This window comes from Vipera ursinii (assembly GCF_947247035.1).
Source record: "Vipera ursinii genome assembly, chromosome: 3".
In the NCBI taxonomy this organism is placed as follows: Eukaryota; Metazoa; Chordata; class Lepidosauria; order Squamata; family Viperidae; genus Vipera; species Vipera ursinii.
This window is the reverse complement of record NC_139516.1, coordinates 70,119,510-70,147,339: the sequence shown is the minus strand read 5'-3', so window position 1 is coordinate 70,147,339 and position 27,830 is coordinate 70,119,510. Positions and strand designations below refer to the sequence as shown.

Below are 27,830 nucleotides of genomic sequence, written 5' to 3'. Positions count from 1 at the left end.
TACAAGCTTCCGAAAAACACAGCTTTTTTTTTTAAAAAAAAAGGAAATGAAAAGCAGTTGATCGTGGGGAGAAGTTTCAAAGTATTTCCCACCTCCAACCGCTTTAAAAAAATAAATGGATTTTAAACATCGCTCTTTCATCGTTCCTGCTTCTATTTTTCCAAAAATATGTTAGACCTTTTCAACATGTTGTCTTGTGACTATCCTTCCGGAATTCACTAGATGAGGTCCTGGGAAACGCATGTCGAGATCTTCTCGAGTTATGGGGAATCCATCCATCATCTCTCTTCAAGTTGTTAATTTAAGCAGCCTTTCTCCGGCTTTCCCCCACTGCTATGTGAGACTGACACCAATTGCTGCTGAATAGCTCGGGGAGAGAGGAGGAGGAGGAGGAGGAGGAGGGAGGTGGGTATCATGTGATTCGCTTTCCTGCTCCTTTAAAGCAGCCACATGCACCGGAGGGCCGGCTACAATCACAGCTCTCGGTCCGTAGGGAGCCAGGTCCGGGCTTTCCCGGGCAATCGATGCCGAGGTTCCCCTCTTCCTTCCCATCCCTTTGCAGTTTTAACTTTTCCAACCGCCGCCACCGTCGCAGAGTGTGTAGGAGAGAAAGCCCTGGAAAAATGGCTGGGGCAATTATCGAGAACATGAGCACTAAAAAGCTCTGCATTGTTGGCGGGATCTTGCTGATTTTCCAAGTCATCGCCTTTCTGGTGGGGGGTTTGATCGGTAAGTGTTCCCAAAAGCAAACTTTTTCCCTCTTCTTCCTCGTTCCTCCTCCCGACTCGGACTTCACCCCTTCCTTGTCTGTCTGGATACTTGTTACCGTATCCCTGGCTTGCTTCTATGATCTCATTTGCCCTGCTATTGTAGTTCAGAAAACAGCGCGCCACGGGCCTCTTTGTGCCCACTACGGTCTAGGGCCGCAAGCCAAGGGAAGCAAGGAGGCGTCGAAAAAGTTTAGGGCAGAGGGAGGTCTGCCACGGCTGTAAGGTCTGCTTCCCGAAAACAAACGGCAGGATGAAACTCTTCAGCATGGCGACTCGGTTGGTGCAAAGCCCCTCGAGGTGGAAAAGTTGATCGGTCTCTTTATTGCTCTCGCTCCCAACCGACCCGCCTTTCCTCCCAACTCGCCTGCCAAAGAAGGGCCCTAATCTTCAAAGAAAAAGAAAAAAAAGAATCGCTCCAGCCCACGAAAGGCGTGTTCCGGCATTGTATCTCGCTTAATGGGGCTTCGCTTTTTTTCCCCTTTTTCTCTGGAGCACTGCGTGATTTTTTGCCTAGGCAGCTTCTCTCTTTAGATTGGATTTTAGACTCTTTTAAGGGCGGGGAAGGGTTTAGCAGTGTGGGAGGAGGAAACGCAGGAGGAAAAAGCCAGGGATGCCTTTCCCCCTCCGGGGGAGAGAGAAAGAGTTTTGCTTTTGACTTTTTTAATTCCCCCATCCCTTCCCCACTGAAAGTCTTGTGGCTTCTTTTGATGTTGCCTGGACTTCCTCCCTGAGATGCCATTGAGGGGAAAGCTTCAGAAATGTACGTTTTGATTTTGAGGGATTTCTTTCTTTCTCCCTCACAGCTACATAACCTATGCTGCTGGCTGCCTTAAAGGAAAATAAAAGGTCTTAATAGATTGCCTCAGGAGAATGAGGAACATGAGAACACCGCCTAAGGATGTAGGAAAGGATATCTTGATTATTGGCCTTCAAACTTAAAGCCTTTATTGTCCCAGTTTCAAAGCCCAGGCAGGTCTTAAAACTCATTTGTGGAAGTACTAAAAAGACTTAAATTTATGTATATCCACAATGTTAACTTCTTAATCCTTATTTTGCAGTTTGGACAGAGAGCTGCTTTTTAGTGTTAGGCTTGAATCACGTAATTTGGTCTGATATCGATCATAAAAAAAACCAGCTACAGCACATATGTGATAGAAGGGCTTATCTCTTTATTTTGTTTCACAAATAATAGCTCTGCATTGGTTTTAAATTAAAAACCATTAGCCAAATTGTTTGTTCTCTGGAGAAACAGTGCCAGTTCAAGGGAAAAGTAAAATAGAAATAGCTTCCCCAGGAAATCTGTTAGTGTTTAAGAAACAAAATAAGGAACAGTCTCACAGATGATTGGGGAGGGAGAGGAAAGAGAACTTTTAAAAAGCCAGCCCTCCAGATGCTCAAATTTCACCTTTCAGATTTCTTTTGAAAGGTGATCTTGGAAGAATATTCTCAGGAAAAGTGGGAAGCATTCTATTTTATGGCAACATTTAAATATGCGGTGTAAATGTTAAGGTTGACTTAAGTTTGTTTTGGTATTGTTCTGTATCAGTGTGAAATTCTTTGCATGCTGCAAGGTCTTTGCAAACTGCTAAGATTTTTCCAAGACTAGACAATGTGAGCCTGCCAGACACCAGCTGTAATGGACAAAAACTGAGACATGTTGCAACACATTTCAGCCAGCTTTATGTCTCAGAACAGTATGTTGTATGGTGCATTTGATTGTGCAGTCATTTTATCTAGGTATAATTTAGGGGTAGGGGAAAATCTACTGTATCCTAATGCATTGTGTTACTTTGAAGCAAGACTGTTATTTTGATGCCATTCAGTGGTTCCGCATTTTTCTGAAGTACATAGGTACATTTATTCATCTGCATGTCTGTGGTTGTTTTGAATACTGAGCAGATAAAATGTTTTGGTATATTACATAATAAGACACTTTTAAATCACTTTGTTTTATACAACTGAATTTAATTTTTGGAAATTCAGTACAGTGTCTTAAAAGAGATTCCTTGTGTTGATTTGTGTGTCGATATGCACATAGTTTTGTAAATATAATGGTTGGGTATTTTTGAAAGAACTTCCAGTCGTGACTTTGTGTGTGTGTGTGTGTTTTAATGTGCAGGTGTGCGTGCCTTTTTCTTTTCCCATGGTATAAATAAACTCAAAATCATATGGTATCCAGACTTCCTGCTGTGTTGTCCCATAATGCACTGCAAAATCTGCATTGAGTGTTATGTCCAAATCAGAAGCTTCTACTATATACAGCTACAACACAGTCATAGCTGAAGCTTGAAAAAACAATAGTTGTCTTTTCTGTGGTATATGGAGTCATTCAAAGAATGTGTTCCTGTTATTACATCATCTTTTTTCAAAGACAAGCTTAGTTCAATTAAGCATTTTAAATAGATGAAATAGGTTTTTTAAAGTTGTGTTTGTTTTCATACTAAGCAGGTTTTCAAGGCAGTTTATGAATTCAATTTAGCCAAATTTAAAGGCAGTGAACAGTGTGTTCATATTTTCTTGCAATTAAGTTTACAAAAATGGGCAATTGATAAATGAAAAAAGCACTTATCCATCCCGTCCCAGATCTTTGCAAATAAGAGAAAAACAGTGTTGTTCTGCTTTCTAAAGATGAGTGAGCAGGTTTCATAAGCCTTCCTGGCAAGAAACCTACAGTGAGGCTTCCATTACTGAAAAATCCATATTCATAATGGTCATCAATATGAAGATTTATTATTTTTCCAACTCTCTGTGGAAAAAGGTAACCAATTAATCATTGATTCTTAAATCTGTCAATGATCAAATTACCTAAGCTTATTACTTATAGACCAGGATATAAATACCCAAAGTAGCCATTGGGAATTCGTGTTGCTGGCCAATGTAAATGTGATGTGGTATGGAGGGCTATGTTTGTTTGTTTTGTAATCTTATATTTTGAAGTAATGGACACCACTCTTTTGATGTTATTTCCAGAACTGATTAATTAGAATTGTTGATTTTGCTTTTGTCTGCTTAACATGCATTTAAACCCTAATTCAGACATTCCATTTCTAATCCAGTTGCTTTTTTAAAGATCTGGCGTGGACATGATACCCCTATACTTCCAATGTAATATGAGATTCCCTCACTTTTAAATTGCAGCTTATTATTATGATCCATTAATGCTTATTTTCAGGGAATGCTCAAACCACAGTTTACTATTTGGATATCACAACGCCCATGAAAACATCAGGAGTTGAGCTCAACTTGAAGGAGAATTCAAGAAAAGCTAGGAAATCTCATATTAGTTGCAGAGGGAGAAAGGACATACATTTACCTGGCACATTCTTAATCCAATAAGTCTACCTTGGACAAGAAATATGGTTACAGAGACAGCTATATGGAATATTTGAAATGAGTGACATATTTTAATTCATACTGCCAATTTGCAATAAATGCAATTCAAGATACATCCTTACATGAATGGACACAAATGTATTTCTTTATTAATCTTTATCTAGGGATACATTTTAGAGTCTGCAGGTATGGGATGTTTAGTGACACTTCTATAACTTATTGATGATCTTATTATCTAAATAGTTATTTTATTAAATTTATTCCCCATCGTACCACAAGGTTACTCTGGATGATTATCAATATGAGATTTGTGGTTTGCTCATAATTTAATGTAACAAAATTGGTCTACTGTGGAATAATTTATTGTGAAACATGCCATGAATGTGTTTAAGCTGTAGTGGCGAGCAGGAATGTACTACATTTCAGATCTGAATATTTGGTGGTGTTTTATATTTAAAGATGGTGCTTGTGACATACAGTATGTTTTGCTTGTCTAGTACCTGCTGATTTGTTAAATTTTAATAGCTGTGCTAGCCAGGAATTAGGGGAATTGGGATCCAATATATATGAAGGGCACCAGGTTAGAAATAAGGGTAGAAATAGTTAACTACAGAAGTAGCTGTTTTTTTCATGACCCTCCAACATTCTTGCTTTATTCCATTTCTACTAAGATGGAGCTGGGAGCTTGGCATCTTATTTTTGGCTTCTTTGGGAGAAGTACCATAGTAAAAATATTATGAAAAGAATGTCCATAATTATTTAACCAATTCCATGGTTGGGAAGGCCCAAGAGATTCACTTGCTGGTATTAAATTCTAGTTCATCATGAAGGCAAATGCAACATAAGATGTGGTATATAGAACATAGATTGCATTAAGCCCATAACCCATGTTATTAGAATTTGTTCTTGTCTTTTTGTTTACCGACAGAAGGGGTGCACTTTCTGCAGTGAACTGCTTTCTTGCTTAATTTTTATTCACAATCCTTCCCTTTGTAATTGTCTAGAAATATGCATAAAGATTACAAAAAAGATTCCTGAATTTGAACATAAAATGTTAATGCTGCTTGTTTTTTTTTAAAAAAGATTTCCTGCTATGAAGATGTAGATTAAGATCTCACTTGCAAATGCTGAGTGTTCAGAAACAGCTTGCAAATTTAGATTTAAAAACTTTTGCAACTATAAGGCCTTTTACATGGCAGCATCATTAACTGATTAATGTCAAATAAATAATTGTCATGATAAATGAGGCTAGGAAGTGCTGCCAAAATGATGATATCCAAATGGGAAAATAAATCTAAAGCAAATGTAAATATTGAGAACAATTACTTTATTTAAATTAAAGCTCTTTGCCTAGAAGATTAAGGACTATGGCTCATTTAGGAGAGAAATAACTATCAAAGAATTCCTTTGAGCTTGTCTGAAACTAAAAATCTAATTTTTGTGCTGCCTCAAATGAGATGAAAGCTTACATGCACATACCAGAGATGCTTTAGCATTCCTTCAAGGCATAAATGTGATAAATGTGCAGAAATTTGCCTCTGAAATCAGAAGTGCTTACTATCTATAGAAATGGTTTCAATGCACCAGTTGTTACCTGAAAATCAAACAAGTTTTAAGGCTCAGTTGTAAAAATTGGCTACTATTTCAGACCTGGGCTCTCTTCACTTTGAATACTTCCGGGCTCATCATTTTTATTTAGATCTTTTTGTTACTGATTTAATAGCTTGGCTGCAGTAGCAAGACACATGTCTTTTCAAAAGTAAAAATTGACAAAAGAAAGGCTTAGGCAAGGCTCAAGCATGTTTGGCTGCAATAAGCCAATTAGCAAACAAATGTTTCCCCTTTTAAAGGTGGGATAGTTACACTGAAATTTAAATAATTGGTTTTCCAACTATAGTCACTGGAGCAGTTAGTCATGGTAAACTTGATACCTAATCATATTTGTGACACAGACTGATTAGTAGCACTTCTTTTGTACTCTTTCAGAATGACTTTATCCTTATTAGGGTTTTAAAGAAATTGTGCTACCTCATGATCCAGGGGAAAGATCACTGAAAAGAGTTTGTAGTATATTGTAAAGATGCGAAAATGAGGAAATACTGATCCTCTTTTGATCCTCCTAGTTAAGTACTTAAAAAAAAAGCTTACCCAGTTCTGTATCTCTTGGCATAAGTAATTTGAAGAATACTTACTCTGTGTCTGGTATTGATTTTGCAGCTGACAGACCCAAAATATAGCATATCTGAAATGCCCAGCAAGATTTAAAAATAAATAAATCTACAGTTAAGAATGAAACTGTTCCTTAGCAGTACCATATTTCCAAAAGTGATAAAAAGTCAGCAAAAATATGTATGTTGCAGGTGGATATATTATTATATTAAAGGAAACAAGGTGGAATGCAAATTTGAATTCAATTACCAGTTCTCCCAAAGTTCACAGTTGATAGTCTTTTGAATTTCATCATTTATACATGCTAAATTTTTCTTTATTTGCTGGCCAGAAATAAGCAAACTTTTGTTCTCTCTTTTTGTGTATTTATCTACTCCAAGCTATGTTTGTCTTGCTTAGAGAAATATGAATCGATTCTTCTGTGTCTCAATTTTAGTAGTCTTACATGCTCCTACGTTCTGTGCAATCACACTTCTAAATTGAAGCGTGCAAACTCACCGTTACTAAGAAATAATTCATTTCAACTTGTCTCATTTCTTGTATTAATGCCTAGTTCCCTTGGGTGTGTGTATTTATTTCTGTTTATAGCCTGTTCCATTCTGCAGTAGCTTTAGCATAAGCAATATGAGGGAAAATAAAATTAAAACATAGCACGGAAAAAATATTAATCAAATCAGACCTTAATGGCTCTATCCATTCTCCTGGTCTTTCTGCATTTTATAGAACAGACAACCTTCAACATTCATTAACAGAATTTTCTCTTTCTGGGATGCTTCATAAACCACGAGGCCATGATTTTAGCACCTCTAGTCCTGAAGCAATAAAGAAGATGGTTGCTCTTCTGCCTTAGGAAAATAAGGCCCCCAAATATTATGCTGCTGACTTGGCTTAGTTGAAATATTCTGCCCTTGTTACCTGGAGATTTTTGTCTTTGTTTCTGAACACCTGAGAAAAATAAACGCATTTGATAAGAAGCATACTAATTTGGACCACAATTTGATTGTTATCTACTCTATTTTAGTTACAGTCTTAATATTCCATATCTTTAAAAATCCATTATATAGGGATGAAATTACAATCCTAAATAGGTTTACTCAGATCTTTTAATTTCAGTGACATTTATACAAAAGAGTATATGGGCTTGAAGCTTTTAACTATGCAAAAGCTGGCAAAAACTACCGTATCTGCTAACTTTCAGAATAAGTAAAACTGGTTAGCCAGTAAAAATGAGAAAGGCTGGGGGCGATGGGGTTACAATCCAGTTGTTCTCGAGGGCCCTGGGTTGGTTTAAATGCTTTGAATGTAGTGAGTGTGATGTTACTGGATAATTAAAATCAAGAAGCAAAAAAAGGTGCTAGGCTTGTAAGATGAGAGAGGTAAGGATGATAAATTAGCTTGTTTATTCCTATCCTGCTGTTGAGTTAGTGTAATGAAGCAGAAGGCCTTTGTATGCACTCATTTGGTGGTGATAGCCTCTGCTCAGAAGGGGGTAATTGAAGAGAAAAAGAGAATGCTGTTGGAGCATGGGAGCAGTTAACATCACATGAGGTCACTGGGCTTCAGACTTTAATCAGTGTAGACACCATGCAATTGAGATTTTTCTAAAGGATTTGTAGGAGTGTGAATAAGGGTCAGAAAATAACACTGAAGGAGCTGTAGAAAATAATGGGCAAAACTCCTTCTATAGATATGTTTTAATATCAGGTTGGATATAGCATAAATGTTGAAATGAGATCTTGAATATGTTTAGCTCTACTAGTGCTTAATTAGGTCATGGTAGTTGGGTCCCCCATGGTTTCTGACTAACTACTAGTTATGAGTTGACATGAGGAAAGATGATTGATACTAAGGTCTATTGCTGCATTTTGAATTTTGGAATAAACTCTGCTTGAAGAAGGCTATTCAGAAGAACCTCCTTTGAATCCATTCAAGAAAGCTCCATAAGCCTTCCCCACTTCCCTATAAAAGGTTTCCTCCCCTTTCCCACCCCCACCCCCACCCCGCTTTCGCATATTTATATTATCTCAATTTATATGGCCACCTACATCAAGTTCATAACTCAAGAGTGGCTAACGATAATTAAAACAGCATAAAAAAACAAACAGCATGCATGTGATGATCCACAGCTGGAATAAAAACTCAATTTACCAATAACAAGTCAACAATTGCAAGGAGTCAGCCAGAACCGTATTTTTAAGGCCTCGAAAATCAGTGTGGCCAAGACTAGTCTTTTTATCTCAGTGAATAATATTCTATGGGACTGGACAGCTATAATACTTTTAAATGAATAACTAGCATAATAATCCAAAAATCCAGATAATCCCCCACAACAAAAAAAAATACTCTTTTCCTGGCCCCCACCAAATGGTGTAATTTCAGTCAGACCAAATGGATGGGTAGACATAATCAGAGAGAGTCCCCAGTAGTCCTTCAAATAATCCAGCTCCATGCTATAAATGCGTAACAACCAGCACTTTAAATTAATCTCAGAAGCATTGTGGTAGCCAGTGCATTTTGCGGAGCAGAGGTATAACACACACTGATCGAGAAACATATACTACTGCATTCTGTAGCATATTAATGATACCTCACTCCAGGCCATCAGATGATCTCACTGAGAGACGCTCCATGAGTGGAGAGAGCACCAAGCCCTATCGGACCCTGCAAAGCAGATCCTGTGGGCTGGAGCCCCTCTCCCCATCAAAACCAAGTGAAACTGGCCTTGAGGGAAGGAAGGAAAATATTTTATTTTTTTATTTATTTTAATTTCATTTATATCCCGCCCTTCTCCGAAGACTCAGGGCGGCTTACAAGCTTAGCAGCAAAATAGCACAACACATTTATTTATTTATTTATTTTTGGGACTTATATGCCGCCCTATCTCCCAAAGGACTCAGGGCGGCTAACAACAATAAAAGAAAATAATACAAATGTTAAAAAAAATTAAATTAAAGCCCCAATGATAAAATATTAAAAACATTTTTAAAAATCCCTATTGTCAGTCAAGGTCAGCCTGATGGAAAAGAAATGTTTTAAGGCCGCGACGAAAGAACCGGAGGTCCGGGGCCATCCGGAGCTCAAGGGGAAGTTGATTCCACAGGGCAGGCACTCCCACAGAGAAGGCCCTCCCCCTGGGGGTCGCCAGCCAACATTGTCTAGCAGACGGCACCCTGAGGAGGCCATCCCTGTGTGAGTGCACCGGGTGATGGGAAGCTGTTCCTGGCAGCAGACAGTCCTGCAAATATCCCGGGCCTAAGCCATGTAGGGCTTTATACGTAAGAACCAGCACCTTAAATCTCATCTGGAGGGCAACCAGTAACCAATGCAGCTCACCCAGGAGGGGTGTAATATGGGAGTATTGGGATGCTCCCATCACAACCTGCGCGGCCGCATTTTGCACCAGCTGGAGCCTCCGGGTGGTCTTCAAGGGCAGCCCCATGTAGAGAGCATTGCAGTAATCTATACAGGAGGTAACGAGTGCATGAGTGACCATACGTAGAGCATCTCGGTCCAAATAGGGGTGCAACTGGCGCCCAGGTGAACCTGGGCAAATGCCCCCCTGGCCACAACTCCTATATGCTCTTCAAAACTGAGTCGTGTATCCAGGAGGACTCCTAAGTTGCGCGCCCTATCAACGGGAGGTAACGCCTCTCCTCCCATAACCAAAGATGGAACCTCTTGGACTAAACGAGATGCCGGTACGTAAAGCCACTCAGTCTTGGCCGGGTTGAGCTGGAGCCTGTTCTTCCCCATCCAGATTCGTACCACTTCCAGGCAGCGGGACATCACGTCGAGGGCATCACTGGGTTGGTTCAGGGTGGAGATGAAAAGCTGGGTATCATCAGCATATTTTTTTATTTATTTTTATTTTGGGTATCATGCCTCGTTTGGAGGCTAGAAAAAATAGACCCGGTTTTATTTTCGGGGAAACACGGGTAGTAGATGCAATTTTCATTCCATGAGTCCATTGAGTTAACTTCTTTTAACAAGGTGAAATAAGTCAGAACGAAAGAAAAGCATTGATATGTTGGTCAGCTACAAATTACACATACCGTTCACTCAAAAACAACCGACCGCGTACAATTGGATAATAGTCCTTAATGTGGATTATAACAAAAATAGCATTCAAGTTAGCATAGAAAAAAGTGTTTTTATACTCAAAATGCCACATATTTTGTCTTTTGCTTTTCTTCCATGTATAGGTAGTTTACCTTATATGGACTATAAAGATAACTGCTTCTAATGTAAACAGATTCTATAGGATAAATTTTAATTTTGCTGTCCAGCAAATCTCACAACATCTGAAAAGGCAGCTTGCAGCTGTCACTAAATAATTAAAACAATATTCCTAAAGAATACCCAGACATTCCAGACACGCTTTTCAGATCTCTTGAGTTTTTGTAATATTTTGAAGGAGACAGTTTATGATTTAACAAATCCTGTCCTACAGAAAACATTAACTCATCCACTCCTATTCTCTATTATGAAATAAACTTCAGTTTAACTGACCTATCACAATTATAAATTGTTTACAACTAATATTCCAGCAAAAAATGGACATTCAGGATTCAGACTTATGACTGCCTGGTTTGCTTAACAAGTACATGATTTGCTTAATGACCACCATAAAAATTGGGTCTGATCATATAGTGCCTCAACTTGCAAGTGCAATGACATAGGACAAAATTTCAATCCAACTGTGATTGTAAATTGAGAACTACCTGTCTGCTAAAGGACATATGATTAGATTCAGAACAAGCAAGGTATAAACTTTAGAAAATTGCAGTCAGGCTGCCTGTTATTTGATTTCATAGGAAAGGAAGTTTTGTTTAGTTTTTCCTATGCCTTGGAAAACAATTTCTGAATATATTTTTTCTCCTCTTTTTTTCTTTGCTAAAAGATTATTTTGAAAAACATGGAAAAATTCCATTCATAGAATATTGAAAGGGTGATTTTAAGACCAAAGTAGATAATCGTAGTAGCTCATGAAAACTTTTAGTTCCTAAAATAGGGTTAAAACTGGGGTATAATAATAAAAATAAAATAAAGTTGGAAGGGACCTTGGAGGTCATCTAGTCCAACCCCTTGCTCAGGCAGGAAACCCTATACCATTTCAGACTCTTCTTAAAAACTTGCAGTGCTGGAGCATTCACAGCTTGTGGAGGCAGGTTGTTCCACTGATTAGCTAGCTGTTCTAGCTGTCAGGAAATTTCTCCTTAGTTCTAGGTTGCTTCTCTGTTTGGTTAGTTTCCATCCCTTGCTTCCTGTCTTGCCTTCAGGAGCTTTGAAGAATAGCTTGACTCCCTCTTCTTTGTGGCAACCCCTGAGATATTGGAACACTGCTATCATATCACCCCTCGTCCTTCTCTTCATTAAACTAAACATATCAAATTCCAGCAACGGTTCCTTGTATGTTTTAGCCTCCGGTCTCCTAATCTTCTTTGTTGCTCTTCTCTGTACTCTTTCTAGAGCAGGGGTGTGAAACTCAATTTCATTGAGGGACGCATCAGCATTGCGGTTGTCCTCAGGGGGCCGGGTGGGTGTGGCCTACTGGGTGGGTGTGGGCCGGGTGGGCGTGGCCAGAGTGCATATTGCCTACTGGGCGGGTGTGGCCAGCTCTACAGGGTTTGCATCAACGGTGCCTATGGGGGCCTGGGCAGGAGTGGGAAAGATCTGAGGGTCTCTGGCAGAAAGAGGGTCTCTGGGCCAGGTCCAAGGCAGTGGGGGCCGTTCCCTCACTGTTTCCAGGATGGGCCACATGAAACCACTTCACGGGCCGGATCCGGCCCCCGGGCCTTGTGTTTGACATGTCTGTTCTAGAGTCTCAACATCTTTTTTACATGCAGTATTCCAAGTGTGGCCTTACCAAGGCATTGTAAAGTGGTATTAACACTTCACGTGATCTTGATTCTATCCCTCTGTTATTGCAGCCTAGCACTGTGTTGGCTTTTTTGGCAGCTGCAGCACACTGCTGGCTCATATTTAAGTGTTCCTGACTATCTTAAAAATACATTCCTTGTCCCTACTGGCAGTAGCACCTGGAAGACACCTGACCTCTTTTGAAACCTCTGTATCCTTTCCTAAATTTACATCCCTTCTAATTGAATCACCAACCAGAAGGTGACTTCTCTTTTTGGATGCACTGCGCTATTTGCATGACTGATGTGTAATACCTTGCTCACACTTTCCCCTGTCCAAAACAAGTTCTTCATCTCGGACCACGATCCCCTGCTTAATTGAGTTATCATCATCACAACTTACCTTGGCCTGTCTCCTTAATGTCCCTATTAAGGTCAGCAAGGACACAGCGAAAGCTTTATGCTTATGGTTCATAGCTCTCACCCTGCCAGATCCCACGGTTGTCCATACTGCCCTTCTCCTCCAGGATCTTTGTGGTAGAGGGGGCTGATAGCGCAGCAGCTCAATAGAGGAGAAGGGCTGAACTGGACACCTAATTTCTCCCCGAAGAGCACAGATTACAGACCCTAGATCTGTCCTTGTAGACTAGTGATTTGTTTACAGATAGGACAGTATCCCAAGTTTGAAAAGAGTATTGGGAAAGACAGCTGCGAAACAAGTGTTGCACTGAACTAAGCCAGACATTCTGAAATAAAAGGAAATGACAATATCGGACACAAATGCCCCGAATGTACTACTGCTGTTTTAGATTTTTTTTTAGTTATATGATTCGCATACCATTAGGCGCATGAGCTGCTCCCTTTCTCTTCTGCATTCCCCCTTAACTCACAGCTTGCAGCTCTTCCCAGCAGTCTCTAGGAAGTTCAGATGCAATGGAGGTCCAACCAGAAGCTCAGCTGTCTTTCTCCTCTGCACTCCCCCTTAAAGTGTGATAGGTGGGATCCCTATTGTGCTTGCAGCCCAATGTTATATTCTTATTTTTTAAAAAAATATATTCTTTTTTCAGGGAAGGAAAGAAAGAGATAGAAGAAATCTTTTCCCAGTGAGACTTCTATGATTTGGCTTCAGATATTTAAGAGCTTATTCATCATATTGTAAAATAAATTTGTATAATCCAATATCAGATAAGAAGAGATCTCTAGTGTGTGAGAGACACAGGGACATTCATTTGGTGCATTAGAGCAAGTCACTGCTTGATGAGCAGGATTAAGAGACCACCTAACTGAGTAGTGATACAAGTGTACAAGTGTAGGGATGCGGTGGCTCAGTGGGTTAGGACGCTGAGCTTGTCGATCAGAAGGTCGGCAGTTTGGCGGGTCAAATCCCGAGTGCCACGTAACAGAGTGAGTGCCTGTTACTCGTCCCAGCTTCTGCCAACCTAGCAGTTCGAAAGCACATAAAAATGCAAGTAGAAAAATAGGGACCACTACAGTGGGAAGGTAACAGCGTTCCGTGCACCTTTGGTATCTAGTCATGCCGGCCACATGACCACGGAAGACATATTGCTTTATTAATCTATTATCATTGCACTAGAAACTGTTTCACTGACACCAAAAGGAATAATAAATGGGAAAAGATGGTGCTTTTATATCTTTAAAAAAAAGCTTTGAGTGGTTGATAGTTTCTGGCTAAGCTTGCTGACTAATTATAGGTGATCCTGTGTTTCCCTGAAAATAAGACCCAGTCTTATATATATATATATTTTTGGTACTATGTCTTATTTTCAGGAGATGTCTTATCTTAGCACTCCTACAGCCAGGCCTCCAATGCCCCAACACCTGTTGCGCCTCTGCTTGACTTCTTTAGTGGCCACTTGCAGCAGAGGCCATGTGGCAGGAAGCTGCACGACACTTTGGGTCATTGCTGCTGTTCGCAGCAGGAGGCCACATGGTGCGTCAGGCCTTTAGCAATGGCCCAAAGTGCTATGCAGCATCCTGCCGCAAGCAACGGCACCATCATGAAGCACCATGCGGCCTCTTGCCGCAAGTAGTGGCAAAGGCCCGAAGCATCCCACGGCTTCCTGCTGCAAGCGGCAGCAACATCCCAAAGCTCTGTCCAGCCTCCTCCCAGAAGTGGCGGGAATGGCCCAAAGTGTCATGTAGCTTCCTTCCGTGAGCAGCAGCACCAGTGTGAAGCACCATGTGACTTCCTGCTGCGAGCGGCGGCAATGGCCTGAAACGCTGTGCAGCGTCCTGCCACAAGCGGCAGCAACGGGCCAAAACCCTGCAGCCTTTCTCCCATGAGTGGTGGTCCTGGCATGAAGCGCCATGTGGTTTCTTGCCATGAGCAGTGGCAGTGGTCTGAAGCTGCCGCGAGCGGTGGCACAGACATGATGAGCCACACAGTGTGACAAGTGAGTGTGAGAGTCCTGGCTGCAGAGATCCTAGGGGTAAGGTAAGCTGGTGCAGGGTGTGTGGGCAGCTCCACTCCACCCACACCCTAGCTTGATTTTTAGCCATGTGCCTCACCCCAAAACTAGGGCTTCTTTTTGGGGTGGGGCTTATATTCGACCCCCAAAATAAGGCTGGGGCTTATTTTCAGGATAGGTCTTATTTTCAGGGAAACACGGTAAGTATTTACAATTCCCTTTTTTAGAACCTTCTTCTAAGAGCAAGAGACCTGACTGTCATCATTTTTTGTAGCCTACCAGTCCAGCTTCTTGAGCTGAGTTTGCACTAAATCAAGATACTATGGGCGGGAGGGGCTTAATACTTCGTGTGAATTGAGCTATCTGTGCCTTATTCAGCAAATTATAATTAAGGCAAATCTTTGCTTTGTACAGTGTATGATACTACTAACAAAAATAGAAAGGGCAAGAAATCTAGATCAGTGTGAAATTTCAGTCAGCGGATAGTTGGCTTTTCTCATCATATAACATTAACGTTTTATGTGAAGCATTTTTTTGTAAATTGATACTTCAGTAATGTTATTTTGTGGCTGGCCAAATTTATTTATTTCTTGTTTTATTCAGGATCTCAAGGCAATTTTCACGGTGCTCCTTCATTCTGTTTTTCCCTCACAACAACCCTGTAAGTTAGGCTGGGCTGAGAGACAGCAGTTGGTCAAGTTCATCCAGCTAGCTTTTTTTCTGTGTATTTTGTGAATGCTAAAATGACTATGTATGAATTTTGTTTGTTTATTTTTCAGCTCCGGACCCTACTGCTGCTGTGCCTTATATGGCCGCAAAGTGCATAGACTTGCAGAAAGATCATCACAAGACCAAATGGTTTATACCTTGGGGACCTGAACAGTGTAATAAACTCAGAGATTTCGATGAAGCTGTGAACAGACAAATAGAAGCTAATAACATTGTGTTTGCCATTCACATACCACTTCCCAAGAATGAGATGAGCCCCTGGTTCCAATTTATTCTCTGCATTTTGCACATGGACATTGCTTTCAAGACCAACAACCAAATAAGTAAGTATCTAAAAGCATTTTTCAGTTAGTGAGAGTAATAGAATAACTGTAAAATAAATGGAATTGGAAATTGGTTAATGTCCAACATTTCAATGAAGAATGACTATATTTCTTTAAACCTAGGAAATCAGGAGCCAAAGTGGTTCAAACAAATACATGTTTATTGCATGCTAAGTCATTCTCTACAGGAATCTGAACTACTAATGGTCAAAATAAATTGGCAGTAGATAAGGGCCAATCGAATTCAAGGTGGGCTAGACTTTTATCTCTTGAGGATGTGAAGGGACTCGAGACTGATGACGTGCTTGACCCCTCCCTTGGTTATCTACAATTTCATTATAATAGTCCATATATAATCTGCCCTTTTAATCTCCTAGAAATGAGGATATGGAGAATTCATTCCTATTATCCGACTATTAGTATATAGTTCAAAATAACATGGATATCTGATAATGTTAGAATCTTTCTCCACATGAGATTAATATATGTAAAATAAATTTGAAATACATTTTAGTAACTCATAGTTTAAATCTATTGAATTTGTTTTCATATGTTAAGACTCTATTGCCTTGTTCAGATAAAATGAAGATCTCCAGTTCTCTATTCCAGCCAATATTTAATACTTTCATATTAAATAATGTTATTGACAACAAGTGTTTATAAAGAAAAATGGTGGGTTTTTAGTCATTTAGTGATCATTCTAATAAATAAGGGTATTTGTGACCTGGGCTTATGGCCATAATTGAGCACTAAATTGCTGTTGCTAAGCAAGATATTTGTTAAAATGGGTTCTGCCTCGTTTTACTACCTTTCTTTCCACAGTGGTTAAGTAAATCACTGCAGTTGTTGAGTTAGTAACACAGTTGTGAATCTGGCTTCCCCATTGGATTTGCTTGACAGGTGGTCACAAAAGTTGATCACATGATCTTAGGACACTGCAACTGTCATAAATATGAGTCAGTTGCCAAGTGTTTGAATTTTGATCATGTGACCATAGAGATGCTGCAACAGTTGTAAGTTCTCTCGCCTCTCCTGTTCAACATCTACATGAAACCGCTGGGTGAGATCATTCGTGGTTTTGGAGTGGGCTATCATCAGTATGCTGATGACACCCAGCTTTTCATCTCGACCCCAAACCACATCAGTGATGCCCTCGACGTGATGTCCCGTTGCCTGGAAGCGGTCCGGGAATGGATGGGGAGGAACAGGCTTCAACTCAACCCGGACAAGACTGAATGGCTGTACATACCGGCATGTCAGGATATTCAGAGTATTCCATCTCTTAATATCGGGGGCGAGTTATTACCCCCCATAGATAAGGCTCGCAACCTGGGTGTCCTCTTAGATTCACAGCTCTCCTTAGAAGATCACATAGGAGCTGTGACTAGAGGGGCCTTCGCTCAGGTTCGTCTGGTGCGCCAGCTGCGACCCTATCTGGACCTGGATGCCTTGCGTACAGTCACTCATGCACTTGTGACCTCTCGTCTTGACTACTGCAACGCTCTTTACATGGGGCTGCCCTTGAGAACCACTCGGAAGCTTCAGCTGGTACAGAGTGCAGCTGCACGAATGCTTTTGGGGGTTTCCCGATACTCCCATATTACACCTCTGCTCCGTGAGCTGCACTGGCTTCCAGTTGCCTTCCGGGTGAAATTCAAGGTGCTAGTGATGACATACAAAGCCCTACATGGCGTGGGTCCGGATTACCTACGGGAGCACCTACTGCCAGCGTCAACACCCCTCCGTCCTGTGCGCTCCCACAGAGAGGGCCTCCTCAGGGTGCCACCGGTCAGAGAATGTCGGCTGGTGACCCCCAGGGGGAGAGCATTCTCAGTGGGTGCGCCAATCCTTTGGAACCGCTTACCAGCTGAAATCCGGATGGCCCCCGACCTTCGCTCCTTCCGGCGTGATCTAAAAACCTATCTATTCCAACAAGCTGGCCTGGCCTGATGGATTTGGGGTTTTATTTGTTTTATTGTTGCTTTATTGTATGCTCACTTTGCTCTGTACACCGCCCTGAGTCCTCCAGGAGAAGGGCGGTATATAAAACAAATAAATAAATAAATAAATAAGTGTGAAAAACAGTCATAAGTCACTTTTCAGTGCAATTGTAAATTCTAATGGTCACTAAATGAACTGTTGTGGGTCAAGAAATACCTATAAGGCATCCCTGCGGCAGAAATGCCACTGATTCAAATCAGTATGTGACAGAAATTGTAAAATATTGAGTTTTTTAAAAATGGTATTTTCTCAATAACATAGAATATAATTGAAACTGTCAAGTCCTTAATGCTCTCTGAGCTTGGTTAGTTGTTTGCAGACGTTTCATTACCTGACTTGGTAACATCAGCGGCACCAAGGGCCTCACAGTTCAACCCTAAGCTAGGTATATTCTCTTCAGTTGGAGTAATAAAAATGTCATTATCATTCAAGATTCTAGTGGGATTTCTTTTTTAAAATTTGCAAGGAATATATGGGTTCCAGAGGGATTAATTAGGATAATAATTGTTTAAAATGATAGTTTGCAACTGATGCCGACCAAATTAATCGTCCCTTCCAAATTCATCTGACACAAAAAGTTTTCCTTTCTGGGTGATTTTGTTCTTGCAGTCAATTGCCATGAAGGTGAATGTCATTTGAGATCATTCTTGGCTTGCTTTCCTTCTCTAATTTGAGCGAGTGTAGTTCTGCCTTGTCTTTGCCATTTCTAGATGGTGAATGAAAGTGTCATTTGGCCTGATTCCAGGCCAGAATTTATTCTTAACAGCTTTATTATTTTGTAGGGTCTAATCATCGTCCAATATGCTGCTTTTCCTAAATCAATGGCAGGCGACCTTGGCTTCTTTATGACTCGTGGACTTCAACTCCCAGAATTCCTGAGGCTGGCTCAGGAATTCTGGGAGTTGAAGTCCACAAAACATAAAGCCAAGGTTGCCTACCCGTTTCCTAAATCCTTATCCCTTACTAATTTGCATTCACATTAAGTAATAGTTGGCAGTTGGCAGTGATAAGCTTTAGCTTTTTATCTTAACTACAGAAATTTAACATGGCCTGTTGACTTCCAACCACAGTTGGGCCCAAAATTTATGTTGCTAAGTGAGGCATTTGTTAAGGGAGTTTTGCCCGCATTTTATGATCTTTCTAGCCACCTTTGTTAAGTAATCATTGCAGATGTTAAGTCAGTAACATTGTTAAATGAATCTGGATTCATTGACTTTGCTTGTCAGAAGGTCACAAAAGATGATCACATGACCCCGGGACACTGCAACCATCATAAATACGAGTCAGTTGCCGAGCATCTGAATTTTGATCAGGTGATCCAAGGGATGCTGCAAAGGTTGTAAGTGTGAAAAACGGTCACAAGTCACTTTTTTTCCAGTGCCATTGTAACTTTGAACGGTCACTGAATAAACTGTTGTAAGTCGAGGACTATCTGTACTCAGCATTGGTCAGGAAATGTTTGGATATTATGTAATTTCTATTCTGGAAGATGTACTGTAGTCCAGGGCTTTTCAACCAGTGGTACGGGTACCACCTGTGGTACATTGGCACCTGGCAGGTGGTACGCGACCATCCTAGAAAAGTGGTAGCGGGGGAGGGGAACGAGCTGAACTGGTGGTAGCACCCCACAAGCCTGAGCGAGAGACGGCTGAAGCTACAGGGCTGTCAGGGCTCAGCGGAAGCAGCAGGATCAGCGCCAGGCTCCAGCTGGAGCTCGGCGCTCATCCTGGCGCGTCTGCTGAACCCAGAAGAAGCGCCGATCAGCTGGAATGTTGCAGCATCCCAGGGTCTTGTGATTTACATTCAGATGCTTGGCAACTGATTCATATTTATGACGGCCACAGTGTCCCAGGATTCATACAGATTTTGTTATCTATAAGGCTGTACAACATTCTTTGCATTCCTATATCTGCTTTTTCTCCCCAATCATTTACTAACTTGGCTTTCAGTACATTCTCTCTTTTTTCCTATTCTTAGGCATGCAATCAGAAACCTAGTCCTAAAATATCTGCCATAATTTTTTGCTTCCAATTGTTTCCTGGTGGGCAGAGTTATTTTGGCATTTGACATTAAGATTTGGAGCGGGTGTATATAGGAACATATAACATTCCTGGGGGATACAATGGAATAAAAATGGGTTCACTGACTCACTTACGTGACTCAGTCCACTTACTTCCTTTGGCCAGTACCCCTGGGCTGATTTGAGTCACAAAATGAACATGATGGGAAACTAAAGTCACCAATCTACCTAAATTTAATTCCTGGGTTTTGTTTATTTTGCATAGTGCTGAAATTCAGCAATGATGTGAGTAATAATGTTGAGTCCTTATAAAATCATCATTTAACGAGCAGACGTTTTTTGAAGGTGACCTTAAATCCAAACCTTGTAAGACTTCTTCAAAAATATCAGTGTGTGCGTGTGTGTGTGTTCCAGATAATACAAATTCTAAAATACATCTTACAAGCTGTTTGTGACCTTGAAGAGTGCTGTGTTTTTCTTTCCCCTGGATATTATTTATCATGCAGGCTTATGGAAATCAGGTCTTTCTTCTGGCTAAATATTGTATTTCACTTAACTACTTCTATGAATAAAATTAGTGTGATATTTAAATGAATCAGTTATCTTTGTGCAAGCATTACATTAACACAAAGAAAGATTGTTCAGCAGAATTTTTTTGCTCCTTTTTTAAAGTATTAAGCAGAAGAATGAGCAACTTCTTGAAATGAAGCCAGGTCATTGTGAGAGCTTGTTCTGGCAAGGTCAGAAGCAAATTGCTTAAGACCCAGGTAGTTTGTTACAGTACTGTAATAAGACATAAATAGAAATTGTTCCAACTGCCCCAAAGTGGCAAGCTATACCTCATGGGCAGGAGAAACAGGCACTAGCATTGAACCTTGATTTTATTATAAATAAACATTGTGTTTTACATTTGGCAATCACTGGAATTCCTTCCTTCCTTCCTTCTTTTGTTGCCATTATCTCTTTGCAGCTTTTTTCTCAAAATACAATACTTTTTTTAAAAGATATGGAGAAACCTACCTTATAGAAGTGACTAACATCTAATTTTAAATAGTGGTAACTGTTGACCATTTGGGGCCTCTTTTATTTTCTTATTTTGAGATTGCCAAATTGATTTCAGTTTTTGTTCTGATGCAGCACCAAGTCACATTTTGCACAAGTCCCATGAAACAAAATAGTCTGTGTGAAAAATATTGACTCTCTTCCAGCAATAACACTGCTGCTGAAAGAGCTTAGTCATCCAGGCAGTGGATGGGATTCTGAAAAGAAATATTTGTATGCAGGAACCTGACATTTGACTAGTGGGACCGTGAAGCAGAACTAAAGTGGGGAGAAGTGCTGGAGAGACTGAAGGGAGAATCCCAATTTTGTACAAAAGAAGTCTCTGATTTGGGCATGGCTAAAAAAAGAATAATTCCAAAACAAGCTCGTAAAATGTTTGGAAAGTTATCTTTTCCAGAAATAAAGACTTTAGCGTTCTTGTATTCATTGTTTCTGTAATTATATTTTCAGTAGTTCCTATTTTACTTGCTTCAATAATTTAGATCAGGGGTCTTCAAACTTGGCCCTTTTATGACTTGTGGACTTCAGCTCCCAGAATTCCTCAGCCAGCGTGCCTTGCTGAGGAATTCTGGGAGTTGAAGCCCACAAGTCATAAAAGGGCCAAGTTTGGAGACCCCTGATTTAGATTAAATTCAGAGGGCACTTTGCTATTTTACATTAGCAACATGGCAATTGCTTTGTGAGAGTTGACTGTACTGATTACATGTCTGCAATTGCAGTTACCTTCTGTTGCTTATTTAATCCCAGATTTCTATTACATTCTCTCAAATATTGTTGATGCTAAGAACAAAAACAACAAAATCAGGCTACAGGGCTTGCACATTCATGTCCTTCATTTACTATTTAAAGAAAGAAGCAAAGGGATGGGAACTGGAACATTATAATCAAATTATGAAAGACATGTAGCCTTCTCTACCAAAGCAGAGTATCCAACTAATGATAAGTGTTAGTTATCTATTCTTGTCTGGACCAGACCTCAGTTGTAAGACTAATCTGTTCTGGCATCCAGTTTAAAAAAAGAATATTGATGGGGACACACACACACAATATTTATATACTGTGCATATGTGTTCTAGAGACTATTACTTATTTTGTAACAGAGAATAAGACGCCAGGATGTTCAAATTATCAGCAAAATCATTTAGAAGCAAATATAGGAAGAGATTCCTGAAAACACAAATATTTTCACATCTAACAGAAGAGATAGCTTTTTAACTCAGGTTTAAGATGTGTCTGGATGGCTACTTCCCAGAAAGAGGGTTAGATTTTCTGGGCGGGGGAATGATTAGGTGATGTTTCAGATGCCGTCCAGATCTGCTTGTTCTGTACTGATTGGTAAGTTTTCCTTGTATTTATATTGAAAATTCAAAAGGGTTCACACACTTTTACCCACCACTAAAAGTGTGCACAATAAAACAAAATGGATGGACTTCAATGTAAAAACTTCCATTTAAATCTGAAATACACAGTTTGTGCTTAGAAGAGTAACTGGAAAAGTGTGGTGCACCCATAGAAAAAAGACACCCCTTCAAGTACTTTATAAATAGCTGGTCTGAACCACAAAGCCCTTCCACACCCTTTCCCAGCATTCTAGATGAACGTCTCTCCATGTAATCCCAGTAAAATTATAACTCTGAAACGGTAACAGATGTGTAGAAAAGAAGAGCTTCAGAGAAGTTCTTACTCAAATACAGACTGGAAGTATACATTGTGAATGATATGACACTGTTATTTTATGCTGTGTTTAGTGCACCTAAGTGGAGCTGAGATTCTCAGTAAATACAGAGGAATACAGAGATAATCTTGAAGAAATTCATGCACCATAAAGCTTAGCCCTGGAAGAGAGGAGGAAATGAAAATGAAACTTGCTCTTATATCAAACTCTCTTTGATATAAGAGGGGGAGGGGAAAAAAAATCACCAGACTTTAAAACTCTGTTACTACGCCCTTCAACAATAGAGTTCCCGTAGTTTTTGTGGTGTCTGATTCCTGGCCAAGCCTATCTTGAAGGGCTCACATCAATTTATTCTTTATTTAGAGAGGCATTAACCCTTGCCTTTGATTATGGAGATGGCATCAGATTCTTGAGCACCCCATAATCTACAGAACAATTTGCTCAAGCACTGTTGCTGTCAGTAAAAAAAGGTGGAGCATTCTCTTCCCTTGCTGCGTTGACAATAATTGCCCAGCAGACTATTCTAACCACCGCACCACCACAACTCCTACTTTAATAACTGGACACTGTTGAAAATTTTGTTGTTTTACCTATAATCTCTCAGGAATTAGACATTGCAGTAGTCTAAGCAGGTAATGATAAGAATATTGTAGCAAGGTATTCACATCCCAGATAAGCCTGCAAATGGCACCTTGGCGTCCCACCTCTAATTCCTCCACAATCTTTTTCCATCCTTTTCTGTTGGGAGTAATGAAACTCCATTTAGAGGAATTACTGGGACCATAGGAGAACCCTGATGTACAAATTAATGTTCTGCCTTGCTGGGATTCAGTTGAAGCCTATTGTGTCCCACCCAGATCCTCATTGCTTCCAGGTACTGTGAGACGTGACAGTATCTCCAGCTCCATCCAAAATCATGATCTAAAACTATTAACTAAATCCCATGCCCCCATTACCACCTACTTAGCTTACTGCAATGTGCTGAATGTGGAGTTGTGTTTAAAGACCACCTGGAAGGGCAGATAGTTGTGATCTAGGTCCTCAGCAGCAGTTTTCTCAGTGGGGTTGTATTATACCTGAATTGCAGGCCCTACATTGGCTGCCTAATACTTTTCCCCCCTGTAATTAAAGTCCTGTTTAAACACAGGATAAACAAATGTCTTATCATCGACAAAAATTAAAAAATAAATAAAAATTAAATACAATATAAAATAATAAAAATAAATATTAAAAATAATTAAAACTTTTTAAAAATTAAAAAACAAAAATTCAAAGGCATTTTATGCATTCAATTTTCTATTATTATTTTTTTTGTCTTTAACCTGTAAAGCTCTTTATAGCTTTACTCCAAGTCACCCTCAGGACCGCATCTCTCCACTGGATTCAGCCCTATAAAGTCAATCGCATGAGAAGAAGCAGCTGTATTTCCTGATTTTCCGAAGATCGGGCAGGTTGAAGCCTGGAAACCAGGCCTCTAGAATCATTCTCCTTTTGGAGGTTCAGTAGACTCTGACATGATACACAACAATTGTATGTAGATCATTATTGATTGTATGGAGTAATATTGGTCTTGCTTGAAAATGTATTTTATTATCCTAAATCCAAGTAGTGTTGGTTTTATATACATTGTCAGCGACACACTGTAATTTTAAGCAAAGTACGGCTGTCCGTCAAGATCTGCCACCTGTGGGGAAAAAAATCTGAAAAGTAAGTGGAAGAAGTGGGGTGGAATTCGCTACACCAAGGAAGATGTAAACTATAATACAATGCACAAAAGGAATTGACATACTGCTCTTTGTCATGGCCTGAGGAACAAGGAATGTCTAGAGTTACCAGTCAAAAGTAATTGTTCTCATTTTGCCATGAAAATATTATTTGACACAGTTAACATGTTGTATCCTGTTGTTTTTGCAGAAGAAAATGCAAAAGTTAGTCTTGATGTGCACTTAGGATATCGTGATGATACGGTCAGTGAGTGGACAGAAATGGCACATGCAGTAGAGACCCGAAAGCTCAACTGTAGTTTTGGTGCTCCAAAAGTAGGTTCTTTGTGGTTCTGTTCTGCTTTAATACACTTGTCCTAGTAAAATGCAAAATCCTTTGTACTGTTTGCTTTCAAATGCATTGAATTAATTCTGCCAAGGATACAGCATAGCTGGATACTGTCCAAAGATTTCCAATGTTAATTAAAATGTCTTGAGAAGTTTTAAGAACTATAAATGATAAAGAAATATAAATATAAAATTATACAGAAATAGAAATAAATTGTAAGGTTTGTTTCTGAAACTTTGTACTTTACTATTAACCCGTTAGAACTAGTAAGTCTATATTAGGTAAAGGTAAAGGTTCCCCCGCACATGCGTGCTAGTCGTTTCTGACTCTAGGGGCCGGTGCTCATCTCCGTTTCAAAGCCGAAGAGCCAGCGCTTGTCCGAGGACGTCTCCGTGGTCATGTGGCCGGCATGACTAGTGGTTTTATTGATAACCCAGCATTGGAAAACTAATAGAACTTTTACTCCACCAAGTGTTTTTCACAACCAAGAATTGTTTTCCACACTGCAGATGTTCATAAGTTCCCCCCTCCATCGCCTATAAAAGTATTTCTGTAGGTGGACTACAGTTTAGCATAGCTAGTGGAAAGCATTAACACTATGAATTATTTCATACTTCCAGGTTTGGCTGAACAAATGTTATAGTTTGGCTTTAGTAAGATAAAAGTTTCAATGTTCTTTTTATTTTAATTTTTGCTATGTGTAATTATACTTACTTTGAACTTAATGATATAAATAAATATAGTCTTTAGCTGCTTTGACAGCCAGTTTTGCTGGGCAAACATATAACTGTAAGTTGTGGTTAGGGTTAGAGGAGAAAACGTTTGCCATTTCAGAAAATGTAGGCATTTTTAAGTGAATTTGTCCATTAAGCTGAAAGACACATAAAGATAATGTACACTGTGGTTTATTTGTCCTTAGTTTGGTGAAATATGAACCTATCCCAAGAAAGCAGCTATAGTTTCCAAAATACAGTGTATGTGCTCATACATCATAAAAGTACAACAGTTTTATGAGTGGATATGTTCAATTTTTATAGTTCTGTTTTCTTTCCTGGTTTTTCAATAGACTGTAGAGCATGAAGGGAAGTTTTATGATTGTGACTTTCTCCCATTCATGGAGATTGGAACTGTAGCTCACAAATACTATCTTCTCAACATTCGTCTTCCTGTTAATGAAAAGGCAGGTATTAATGTAGGAATTGGCGAAATAAAGGATATCCGTTTAGTGGTAAGTATGCTTTAATATTTTTTTATACTAATGTCCTTCTCCCTATAAGCATACACATAAGCTACAAGCCTAACAGAATAGAAACATCTGTAGTTATTTCACATATTTGTTAAGATATTCTAAAATTCTGAATATGGAATGAATTGTGCTTACTATTTTATTCTAAATTCTTTGTGGTTAGATTCCATTAGAAATCAGATTAAAGATATGAACATAGAATTTATCTCAATGGAAATGAGCACATGATGCCCCTTACTGTTCAAAATAAGCATTTGGAAATCCAATTTCCACTGTGTTTTAAAATCTTCTTAACTAATTTGACTAGTAGGTTTGGTAGCTGGGGAAGTAGAATCAGAACAGAATTGGCTTATAATTATTTGGGATGTTTCATACTGGTTATAGGATGTTATGCAGCTGAAACACTATCCTAATTATAAATCAAACAAAAATAAATGTTGTCTCCCAACTCCTATAATTACTAGTTACTACTTGTTATAAGAGTGCATAGAATTAAGTGCATAATCTTCGGGGTGGGGGGAAAAGAAAAAGAATGTTGTCCCTATACAGTTTCCAAGTTCCCTACAGATTTTCCCCCCTTTGATGCCTCTTCAGCCATTATGCTTCTTTGCACCCATGAAAATAACTAATTTTTCACTAGCTCTGCTGATAATCGCTTCCTTGATACCTCCAGGAGCAAGCAGCCATTATTATCAGCACCTATCTGTCACCTGACTTGGAATTACATTTTGCACACTGAGCAAGAGCAATACTGCTTTCTTCATCTTCCAAGAAGCCAAACTAGGAGAATATGGGACACGATAAAAGGAACATTCTTAGATTGCATTTTTATTTATTTTCTTTACACGAAATTACAAGGAGTGGTTAGTCTCACTTAAAATCCAGATAGCAATTAATGTGGCTTTTTCCTTGAAAATAATTCAGCAGCTAGTGGAGAATACTAGCACTCTTCTGAAACCAAAGAACATCAATCCTAAAAGAATCGCACTGAAATTTATTTGTTATAAGTCAAATTTTAAACTTAGCAGCTTAAGGCCTAATATTTAAAAGAGCCACTTAAGGGTGCCCTTCTTAACATCCCACCTCTGGCAAAAGCTTCCTTGATTTCACACCCTGCTTTTGGATCTTTTGCCTTGAGGTCCATTTAACATTTCAACATTACCAGCTTTTGGCACCAGATAAATGTTTGATTTTTTTTTACTCTTCTGTTTTACAACTTTACCATGTCTTATATTCCCCAAGTACAACTCATCTCTGCTACAGTGATTGTATAGTGCATATTTTAAACCTGTGTGTTTATATTATTTGGCTTTGTTGTTTTAACCCAGACATGTCAAACACAAGGCCCGGGGGCCAGATCCGGCCCGCAAAGTGGTTTCATGTGGCCCGCGAAGCCATCCTGGAAACAGTGAGGGAACGGCCCCCACTGCCTTGGCCCTGGCCCAGAGACCCTCCTTCTTCCAGAGACCCTCAGATCTGTCCCACTCCTGCCCAGGCCCCCATAGGCACTCTTGATGCGAAACATGTAGAGCTGGCCATGCCCACCCAGTAGGCCATATGCACTCTAGCCACGCCCACCCAGTAGGCCACGCCCACCCAGGCCATACCCACCCGGCCCCTTGAGGGCAACCGCAATGCTGAAGCGGCCCTCAATGAAATTGAGTAGATCTTTAGGATAAATGGAAAGGCTATGGTAGTTTAAACAAATGAAGCATTTCAAGACTAGGATTTGTGTTAGCAATGTGAAGAAAAGCAGCACTGAAAGTTTAAGTTCACTTTCAGGGTATCCATCAAAACGGCGGCTTCACAAAAGTCTGGTTTGCCATGAAAACATTCCTTACACCCAGCATTTTCATCATCATGGTTTGGTATTGGAGACGGATCATGCAGATGACACGGCAACCTGTGCTCCTGGAAAAGTAAGTAATGATCACGAAAGTTCTGTCTGTTTCTTGAAAGAGGAAACCAAATCTTGTGTGGTTGTTACTGGCATGGCAGTCATTGCTCCCCTTTGAGGAGCCCAGTCTATCAGTTTGTTCTACAGCTCTGTTAGTCAAGATTGCTTAATCTACAGCAGGGGTGGGCCGGATGTGTCACAAGGAAACCGTGCCCACCCCTTTATTTATTTATTTATTTTTATTTATTTATTTAGATTTATATACC

The 27,830-nt window shown here is 39.8% G+C and overlaps 1 protein-coding gene across 1 annotated transcript in view; it reads left to right on the top strand.

Moving 5' to 3' along the window:
- Positions 1 to 455: 455 nt before the first annotated feature.
- The window catches only part of WLS (Wnt ligand secretion mediator), a 43,264-nt gene continuing 15,889 nt past the window's right edge, over positions 456 to 27,830 (top strand). Inside the window, exons 1-5 of the mRNA XM_083361121.1 lie at positions 456 to 729; positions 15,339 to 15,611; positions 24,284 to 24,408; positions 25,488 to 25,649; positions 27,450 to 27,586. Of these exons, the coding sequence (XP_083217247.1) occupies positions 525 to 729; positions 15,339 to 15,611; positions 24,284 to 24,408; positions 25,488 to 25,649; positions 27,450 to 27,586 (902 nt within the window). The 5' untranslated portion in view covers positions 456 to 524. The remainder of the gene's footprint in view (positions 730 to 15,338; positions 15,612 to 24,283; positions 24,409 to 25,487; positions 25,650 to 27,449; positions 27,587 to 27,830) is intronic.